Here is an 11,143-nt window from a genome sequence, read left to right as displayed (position 1 = left end):
AAGTAAATTTGCTAGTAATTAGAAAAAATAGTACATATAATTAAAAAAATATTACTTCTTTAGAAAATCGTACTTAAATTTATGTAGACCCATAACCATTAAGGAAAAAAGAAATAGGGTCTACCAGCCAAATACCCATAGTGATGTAAAGTAAATATGTTGAATAACATTATGTTGTGCTCTTAACGCATGCGATACATGTTTTCAGATTAATGCGTTTAAAATAATTAACGCAATTAACGCAGCATCTGTTTGTTATGTCATCCTTTGTGTAGGTTACATTATATAATGTACAGGCTTTTAAACCACTTATGCGCGTTTTAAGACAGTTGCTTTGTTCAGTGAAAATATGAAGCTTCTATCTATAGGACGCGGCAAAACGCAACGCGAGGTCCAGTCTGGTCACGCGCTAAAGGCGCGTCAGTGAATCTGTCAGACAGCACATCATTATTAAGTTCTCTTTTGTGCTTAAATGAATAAAAGAAAACAAGACTACGACAGAAAGGCCGTTCTGTCAGAAAGGCCGAATCTGTTCTTCTTGAATCTAATGTTCATCAAAGAACAAAAAGAAAGAGTAATTCAATGTATTTAGTAGCTTTAATGAGAATTCTTCTGTATTTAATTTACAATTTTGCGTTAAAGACTGTATTTGTGTTTGAGAACTTCTATTCAATTGTTGTATATGTCCTACCTGTTAGACAAGATAGTTCTCAATTATACTTTTCATGAATGGTATATTAAAAATAATCAATTTAATAGAGACACCAGTAACAGTACTAATATCAGAATGTTGGCTTTCATTCACACAATGATGCTGTTAAAGAAATCTGTTGTTCTTGCATTAATTTGAATTTTAAATGGGAAATTATTAGATTGTAAAGTACATTTAAAAATATTAATGTTATGTGTGATTAATCGGATAATTGTTTTTAACCGATAGACAGCACTAGCTCTTATAAGTGGTATGTTCAGGAACACACACAAGTTTTGTTATGTGGTATTTTCTGTTTGACAGAAGCATTTGTAAACTGCAGTTCTAAAGCTGCAGCTGTAATAAAGAAACTTAAAATGTTTAACATCTTTTCACATCAAGTGTTTTTGCATTAAATTAGAGAGTGTAGTATTGATAACAGTATTGATAAATACCGGACGATAAGCAGTATCTTAATAAAATCTTAACGATACCCTTCACTAACCATGGTAAACCATCAGTGATGTTCACAAAATGACGTCCAGCTCAACATGAAAAGCAGAAATTCTATTGTGCAAACACTCATAAAGATAAAGATGCTTCACAATACCGTAGAAGAACCTTTTTGTCTAAATGGTTCCATAAAGAACCTTATCAGCCAAAGGACGTTTTTGTTACTGTTCTTCGTTGTGAAAAAGGTTCTTCTGATGATAAAAGGTAAGAAAGAGATGGTTCTTTACAGAACCTTTGACTAAATGCTTCTTTGTGGAACCAAAAAGGTTCTTCTGTGTCCTGGCTGTGAACGACCTTCTAAGCACCTCTTTATTTTCAAGAGTGTAGACATGTCCGTTCAGATTTTGCCTGTTTTAACAGATGTGAACATGTTAGATGAGGTTTATCTGTCAGATGTTTGAGAGATGCTGACCTCTGCTGGTGAATTCAACTCTCTGAATGCTCATCCGACCGTCTCACAGTTTTATTGTGAACTTCACAACACATGGAGAGCATCTGAGCACATCGGTCTGTTCTAAACATACACTATATACAGTCTCATCTCATCCCATCATCATCAAGATTCACGACTATTACTGTAAGACAGAATCTATAAACAGAACTTAATGAATCTGTCATGGATCACATGTAGAGAATAAAGGCAAAAGAACATAAAAAACAAACATTTAAAAGCATTTGAACAGAGTTTAGCTCAACAGTCATGAAGTCATAACTAATATCTGCAGTTAGTCACAAAAAGTCCCACTGAAACGTTCATTCACTTTCAAACATCAAGAAGAAGAAAATGTTGATTTTCAACCAGAATGAAAGTTCATCCAGTGAGATATTAGAGGATTATCATTTTCTCTCTTGAACGTTCCTTCAGGATATTTGTCACAGGCTTTCTGAGCACTTTTCTAAAATGAAACTTTGTCCTTCAAACATTGAACTGAATAAACATGAGAAGAGTGTTTCAATGAAACATGACATGAAGCATCTGCATTAATCCAACATGAAATGTGCTCAATTCATCAGTTCACATAAAAAAATACTGTGGTATACTTTAGCATTTACTACTGTAAACTGTGATATAAATATACACTACACTAGAGTATTTACTACAGTTCATCTATTCACTATGATTAATCATTTATACAATAACAAAGTGTAATCCTTACTATAATGTATTACAGTTTACTCTAGTAAATACTAAAATGAAGAGTTTATTTCCAAAATGAGATCATCTTTTCAAAAATCATGTTTTTGATTAAGTCATGTTTTTATTTTGTTAGCTAGCTGGATTTATGATGTAAATCTTAACAGACCGACTGCAGTTTGATGGATATGAATTGCACATAAAGAAAACATGATTCTACATTTTTTTAACGATTTTGGAAAATTTTGGAACCAAACTCTTCAAATATACTACTACAATATTTTTCTTGTGAAGATCAAGTCTTTTATCGTCTTTCATTAAAAGTTAGATGATGTCTGTGTGAGCCCTCTTTGTTGGTTCTGCCCCTCTACAATAAAACAGATTGTAATACGAAGGGTCACAAGTTTTAACGCTGAACGTTGTACTTCAAAATAAAAATAGTTTTTATTGCATGGCTGATTTCTGCTCATTCCGCTTCACGGATGTACATGAATGTTACACATCAGCATCACAATACTGATGCACAGACGCACGGCTCCTCGAGGGAAATGTTGATGTGTTCGCTTCTTCAGCAGGAGGTTCAGGGAGGGAAAGAGTTGATGTGGATTCTTTAGAAGTCTTTAAGGCGCATGAGAGAGTTAAATGGACTCCACATAGTTGGCGGGATACAAACCCAACTGACCGCTCTTCAGTCGTCCTTTACACCAGCCCTGCCCATCTTCATCTTCTAGTTTAATGAGCTCATCTCCTGTGAGACAGACTTCACTCAGCATCAGAAGGCCACAGATTCACTGATGTCTGCGTCACATTGTTTGTGGTGTTTTAGGATTCTGACCTGCTTTGAAGCTCAGCTCGTCTTGTTCTTGACCGCTGTAGTCGTACAGAGCCCTCACTCGCACTCCTCTGCCGTCCTCGTCAAATCCGACTCCGTTTGTTTCGTCGTCCGGTTGAGCGGAGGTAGGCTGTTCATCATCCGACCATTCGGCAGAATACTGCTGATTCTTCTCATAGCTGCTCACGCTGCAGAAACCAGAGAACATCTCAAGCTTCACGCATCTCAAACATTTCTCAAACATTATCATCGGATTTACCTGCCACGCTCTCCTGCTTTCGGCGTCCCTTGATCTCCAGCCTGAGACACTTGAGTTAATGTCACTCCGTCGGGATTCTTTTTAACCTTTTCTTTCTTATTTATGGAGTGACTCAGATCTGGATTGAACTCCTGGTTTGAATAGGAGACGAGAGGATTTATGAGAACTACAGGAACAGAAGAAGCATGAGATCAGAAGTGGTGTCTGACATTCAGAAGATAGCGGTTTGTACCTCAAACTGTGGCCATTTCATGTGCATGCCAGGCCCGTGAGCGTTATTAAACCACTTCAGATCTTCTTGAGCGCTGGCTGAGGTGATGCTTCGCTCGAGATCACTGTAAACTGTTGCGTAGCTGCAGGAACATGGGTAACTTATAAACTTTTATACTTTTATATTAATTCATTTGGCAGATGCTCTTATTCAGAATGACTTAAAGTGTATTTTAAATCTATACATGTCTTTTATTAATATTTGTGCTCCCAAGAATCAAACCCATCATTGCGTTGCTAGTTTTACAAAAAAAACACTTTTAAAATAAAAATGAACTTTAAGTAGCTGGTTTGTTCCGGTTTAAACTGCCCAGGACCAGTTTGAACCAGCTCTGGACCATCTTAAAGTTTAAGATGCAAATGACCATCTTAAACCAGCCCAGGACCAGTTTAAACCAGCACATGACCATCTTAAACCAGCCAAGGACCATTTTAAACCAGCTCAGGACCACCATCCTAAACCAGCTCAGGACCAGTTTAAACCAGCTCAGGACCAGCCCAAACCAGCACAAGAGCAGCTAAAACCAGCACAGGACCAGTTTAAACCAGCTCAGGACCAGCCCAAACCAGCACAAGAGCAGCTAAAACCAGCACAGGACCAGTTTAAACCAGCTCAGGACCAGCCCAAACCAGCACAAGAGCAGCTTAAACCAGCCCAGGACCAGTTTTAAATAGCTCAAGACCCTCTTAAACCAGCACATGACATGCTTAAACCAGCTCAGGAAGAGTTCAAACCAGCTCAGGGCCAGATTAAACCAGCAAAAACCAGCTACCATGCCTCAAAATCTACCTAACCGGCATATGCAGTATGTTTTTTACAGGGTTGGTCCCAAGAAGTATCAAGTGCTATTTGTTTCCCAATGACTATTCTTTAATTTCTGTCCATACTTCTGTGTTTATAGCAGTAAACGTGTGAAAACCGGTTCATGGTTTTCACAAGGTTTTCATGGTCCATATAGAACGAAGGGTTTTTTGACATTGAAACAGTACAGTTGACCATTAACTCAGTGTATTTGTGTAAGGGTGTGAGTGGATTACTGTAGTAAAGTCATGGTAAATTGAGCTGTCACCTTTGGCTCTCGGTGAGGTTGAGATGTCGTTTGATATCTAGAAGAATCTCTCTGAGAAAGTTCAATCTCTTCTCTTCGAACTGCTGACACTGCTCAAACACCACCTCCATGTTCTCCATGTACTGCGGTGAACAACCACTGACCTCGTCCAGACTCTTCTCATACTTCTCTTTGGCCTGAAACACAAAACAAGCGCCATCAACTCACATGACACATCACATACAGAGCATGGTCATGTGATGTCAGGCACACAAAAAATCACAACGGTATCTGAAAATGTATTTTTCATGTGGGCATGTTGAATTCAAATCAATGAATTTATCAAAAGAACGATGTCACAAAGTGAAAAAGTTTCATTTTTTCATGGATGTAGCAGATCAGGTCATGAATGAAGATGTGTAGTGTCTGTCGTGACCTGTGATCCATATTCACTCATTCCTAATGCAGGTCTGATCTCACATCAGGCACATCTGATCTCCACTGGGATTTAAAGTGTTTCTAACGGATGGAGAGTGAGCTTGAAGGTTAATGAAATGAAATGACTGCGTGATGTTTATTGAGCGTCTGTGAATGTGAACTCTGGGGAGATGAATCTGAATCTGCGCGTCTGTCGGCTCTGTTGTTTTTATTAACATACAGAATGTTGAAATTGATATGAGATGTGAAATGATATCGGCTTTTGATATCACACAATCATTTTGAGGGTGCTGGCTGCAATCTCTTTATAAATCCAATCCAATGACATTCATATATAGACACTTTCTTCTTCACAACATAATCAAACGTTTCTGCGCATTCATGTTCACAAACTATAGAGCGCCTGAATCAAAAGAAACCCAGAAGAAGAGTGACTTTTTTTAATTAAACTGGGATACCGAGCTAAACCACTAGATGTCAGTGTACCATACGCTTTCTATAAAGTCCCAGTGAACAGGAAGTTGCGATCATTTTCCGTATTCTGTATTTCAAAGGAGAAATTGTGTGGGAGTGGCTTGCGTCTTTCACTGCGAATTGATTGGATGTATAAAAACAGCTTGTTGCATTTTGAAATGGAACTCGCAGTAGACTGACGGTTGAAGGGGAGGAGTTAACGGAGGCTCCGCCCATCCTTCTAACATATATCATGTGAGATGGCTCGTTACTTCAGGGCGGATGTGCATTTTCAGATCTTAACTAATGATTATAAGGGCACACACATTTTTTAAAGAAAATGACCCACATTAATAACTATTTAGTATTAACGCTGCTATTTTTTCAATAAAAAAATATGAATTGTATTTTTTTATTTCACTGGTACTTTAAATGCGACAAAACTTTACAAATTGTTCATTTAATAAATTGAACATACAACAAATTTCAGTAAATCGTTTATTTAATAAAATTATTAGACATTAAAATAATCATATAAATTAATATGAACATGAATTAAAGAAAATATAAATAAATTTTAATGAGCTTTAATTTAATGACTGAATTATATTTTATAGGTCAATGAAGAACTGATGCTGTGCAAACACGTGAATTATGAATCTGCATTCCGAAAGTTATTAAAAGATGTTGTGTGAATGTTTTCTGGTCTGACCTTCTGTACGTCATTTTTACTTTTGTCCAGTTTCTCCTGAAGTTTCTTTTGTTGGTCTGATGTCACAGATGCTTCTGCTTTACTGTTGGCTTCTCTTGTAGATGCTATCTTCTCTTCTTTACAGGCCATGTGATAGGATTTCTTCGCTGTTTCCATCTGAGGATTTAAGACAAGAAGATGGTCAATTAAACTCATTCACGCAGCACATGAAGTCAAATCCTATAAGTAAGAAAACATCACTTGGGGATCTCTTTAATGTCTCGATTTTCACACCAATGAGATTAAATGGAGAGCAAATGGAAACTGGTCAGAAATGTGTCTGTCATTAGAGTTTGAGAAGAGATGTCAACATCGTCTCAATATGACACACTTCTCATCACACTTCCACATTCATGAAGTGTTTTTATTATTCTACTCTCATTTCTTTCTCTTTTTCTCTCTCTCCTGAGTCATGAGACTTGAATGAGATACAACTGAGCACTGAGCTGTGAAAGAGAGAACGGGTGTTCTGCAGTCTCACCTCTTTGAGTTTTTTGGCCCAGGGTTTCTGAGCTTTTCTGAAGCCCTCTTCAGCCTCTTTGGTCTCTTTAAATCCGCCCATCATTTGTTTGTGGTACGAATCTTTCTGCCAGTTCTTCACTTTCTCCAGGTCCTCATTCAGCAGATTATTCTTCACCTCCTGATGCAGCTCGCTCACCTTTTCTGCCTCCGTCATCACGGCCAGCCAGGCTCTCTCTAGAGAACCGTACTGCGGTCCTGCGGCGGAAGAGATCGAGACACGGAAGGTTTATTCAGAACGTGAGGTCAAGAGAAACAACAAAACATTTAATGGCATGAAAGAAATAATGGAGTGCCTCTCTCCACGAGCTGTCTCCATCTTTTGGACCAGTCGGTGAGCTGCTGTCCGTAAGCTTTCTCTATTTTGGCACGTTCCTGTATGCAGTTCATCATGTCATTACAGAGACGATGACCGTCCTCGATCCGCTTCACAGTACGCTTGTAGTTCCCGACCTGCAAGAACACAAACTCTTTCAGATCCTTGAGGTCATGACGGAGAGCATCAGAGCTCGATTATCTGATGTTGGCTTGATCACAGCGATGACCACGCGTGTTCCTGTTCAGTTTATTCACGAGAAACATCTTCGACAAAAAGCTATTAATCAAACCAACTGGTTTTGAGATGAATCAATGAAAGCGAGTTTGATTAGACATTAAATCTCTGTGGGATTATAGGTAGTGTAGATCTTCACCAGACACTAAATGGAAATATTCGAATGTTTAAATTAGGGCTGTCAAACGATTAATCACGATTAATCGCATCCAGAATAAAAGTTTGTGTTTACATAATATTTGTTTGTGTTCTGTGCATTATAATTTTGTATTTATAAACACATTTACATACATAAATATATTTAAGAAAAATAGAAAAAATAATATTTATTTAATTATATATAATTTAGGTTATTGGTCATTAAAAATACGTAAATATTTCCTGAAAATATGTACATGTATATGTTTATTAATACAAAATAGATATGCACAGTACACAAAAATATATTATTCAAACATAAACCTTTATTCTGGATGTGATAAATCGCGATTAATCGATTGACAGCCCTAGCTTAAACTGAAGGGAACATGTTTTTCCTCTCTTGTGATCTGCTGAAGTACATTTCTCAATGTGTTGACATCATCCTGATCAATGTAATGTGTCTTTGAACCTTTCAATGACAGACCTGATGAGGGTTAAAGGTCAAACATAGATAACTAGACACATGTCAAAAGAAACAGATCACGACACAAAGCAGCGTCGTGTTCATACACGGAAGACATTTACACAAGTGAAGTGAAATAAAACAGACCTCCCAGAAGCTGTCGGTGGTCTCGTCAGACATGGCGCTCTCATCGTACGCTCCCGACATGATGTGAGATTTGGCGGAGCACTTTTGAAGCTAAAGACTTGAAATGAAATTCACCATGGACTGCAGAGAAACAGACAGATTGTTCATTTAAGAATATGTTTGTCTATTTTCATAAATACTCAGTGTATAAATATAAGGGCTGCCAAACGATTAATGGCGACTAATCGCATACAGACTAAAAGTCTGTGTTTATATAATGCATGTCTGTGTACTGTCCATAATAAATTTGAATTTATATACACATACATGTACATGAACATGTATATATTTATTTTTTATATTTATGTATTTATTTATATTTTCTGATAATTTAAATTATATGTAAATGTTTATAGATATTAATATAATTGTATTTCTTAAATAAATGTGTGTTTTCATTAATACAATATGCACAGTACACAGACATACATTATGTAAACCCAAACTTTTATTCTGGACACAATTAATCGTTATTAATCTTTTGACAGCCCTAATAAATAGTGTGCCACAATTCTAAACACAATTGAATGTGATGGGAAACTGTTGGCTAACTGAATACAGAATAATCATGAACAGGCACTCTGTGAACATAATGATGTCATCCGTCCGGACGAGACGAGACAACACTGTATCAAGATAAAATCACTTTAAATGTCTTTATGACTCACTCACATCATTCATCTCAACAAAATGCTTCATTGATTTTTCCTTTCCAGACCGCACCTCACTTGATCGTGATACTTTGATTCTGCTGTGATTATCACACAAGAATGCATGATGTCACATGAAAACGATTGGCTAACGGTGATGGTGTCATTGGGGGGAGGGGCTTCAAACACTTTTAAATAGGGTGATGGGAGGGGGCCGTAAAATATTTGGGTCAGCTGAGAGAAGAAGATAAGAACATCTGACAGAGACAAAAACAATCCAATGTGTCAGAAATGATGTGACAACACAAGCGTGAGATGTGAGAGAAACACAAGAGTGACTTTCTGTAGGAATGAAATGATCTCCGGCTTTACTCCGGGTGATGTGTTTTGTTGATCCTTTCATATGGAGGGGAGGGGCGGGTGGGCGGAGCCTTTAACACGACACATGGCTCTTTTTGGGATGTCAAACAAAAGACTTGTGAGAGTGTATGAGCATTAAAACTATTGATCGGAAAACATCTGATGGCAAATACAGAAGCAAAACTAAAATCCACTGAAAGCACATGGTTTCTATATTTACACCAAAATAAATAAATAAAAGAAGAACACAACAAATCTCATGAAACACGTGTGACCACACACTTGATGAACACGCCAACAGAACAGCATGTTTAAAACACACGCAGGTTTGGTCAGCAGCATAAGATCATGTGTGTTGAGATGTGAAAACCACACACACACATCAGCGTCCTCCTGCTAACGGCTCCAAAACTCCCATTCAATCCAGACAAAAGGGGAAAGACAACAAAAGGCTTACCCGACCGATCCCCTGTGACGGACCACGGCACACACAACCGTCAGACCCCCGCACGCACGTGCACGAGACCCCTTCAGAAACAATCACAGCTCCTCCAAAGACCTCCAGCACATCTGCTGTAGAGTAACAGCACATCAAACTGTATCTCTGATGATGAAGACACAGTGTGTGTGTGTGTGTGTGTGCGCGTGCGTGAAGTGCTCTTCTTCAATCGCATTTACACAACAATAACAAAGAGAATATCATGTTGTGACCTCGAGAAAGGATTACTAATAATCGAGTACAGGATAACACCAGACAGCGACAGAAGTCTGCAGAAAAATTCAGATGAATAACCAGAAAGACCTAAATAAACAATACATGATCAAATTAAAACAAAGACAGTCACAGTCACAGTGCTCCTAATTAATAACTTCAAAGGCCATTTTCTCAATATTTTCACTCTTACTCTTAGATTCCTGAGTTTTAAACGGTTGTATCTCAGACAGATATTGTCCTATTCTAACAACTCATACATCAATAGACCGCTTATTTATTCAGCTTTCAGATCAGGTAAAACTCTCAATTTCGAAAAATTGACCCATAAGACTGGTTTTGTTGTCAAGGGTCACATACACAACTTTACTATAAAAATGAGTGAGCAACACAAACACAACAAACCTGTGTTTCTCATTTCAGTAAATAAAAACATATTAACAAAAGTTCCACTGGTTCTCTATCTTCAGTTAGGCTCAGTAACCACAAGTAAACGTAATGTATAGTGTAAAGAACTCAAAGACTGATTTCATTTAGACGGAGCAGTTTAACTGGTTTGACAAATCTGCGGTCAACTGAAGTGGGTTTACAGAACTCTGTGAAGTCAGAATCTGGTATTTTTGGCAAGTTTGGATATGCCGCTTAAGACCGTTTCAAGACACATTTAATATGCTAAAAGCCTTTGTGAATCTAACAGTCAAATTATAATCAGTCATTAATAATCGTGAACATCATCATCAACAAAGCAACATTAACATCTATTCTATGTATTCTTATCATATTCCTGTCTTATATCTCTACTCTTTGTTCTAAACGACATTGTTTTGTAAAGCAACATCTCAAAAGCAATAACATCATTTTTTGAATGATTGATGTTGATCTGGTAGTTTAAGTATCGTTTTGTTACAGATTTAAATCAACGGGACTGTAATGAATGGAATGTGATATTACAGATGTTAGAAGGAATGCTGTTAAGATAACTTATCTCAATCTTTGATCAAAGTCTGAAGGTGGAGCGCTCAACACAACACTACACACAATGTGATGTACAGTATGTAACAGTATTGTGCAGTGATGTATTATACAGTGTGTGATGTACAGGGATGTATTGTACAGTATGTGATGTGGTACTGTTCAGCATCATAGCATCAGTGTGATCAGGACTCCT

At 37.4% G+C, this 11,143-nt stretch overlaps 1 protein-coding gene across 1 annotated transcript; it reads right to left on the bottom strand.

Annotated features, from left to right (window-relative positions):
- Window positions 1-1,652: 1,652 nt before the first annotated feature.
- On the bottom strand, window positions 1,653-10,739 carry pacsin1b (protein kinase C and casein kinase substrate in neurons 1b). Its single transcript, XM_056750347.1, has 10 exons — window positions 9,721-10,739; window positions 8,215-8,334; window positions 7,207-7,363; window positions 6,873-7,108; window positions 6,353-6,508; window positions 4,771-4,946; window positions 3,663-3,783; window positions 3,431-3,561; window positions 3,175-3,359; window positions 1,653-3,087 (listed from the first exon to the last, which is right to left on the bottom strand). Exons 2-10 carry the CDS (start codon window positions 8,272-8,274, stop codon window positions 2,978-2,980), a joined length of 1,332 nt encoding a protein of 443 aa, XP_056606325.1. The 5' UTR covers window positions 8,275-8,334; window positions 9,721-10,739; the 3' UTR covers window positions 1,653-2,977.
- Between the last annotated feature and the right edge of the window lie 404 nt (window positions 10,740-11,143).

The sequence above is a fragment of the Triplophysa dalaica genome, chromosome 6 (genome assembly GCF_015846415.1).
Source record: "Triplophysa dalaica isolate WHDGS20190420 chromosome 6, ASM1584641v1, whole genome shotgun sequence".
Lineage (NCBI taxonomy): Eukaryota > Metazoa > Chordata > Actinopteri > Cypriniformes > Nemacheilidae > Triplophysa > Triplophysa dalaica.
This window is presented reverse-complemented; position numbering and strand designations above follow the sequence as displayed.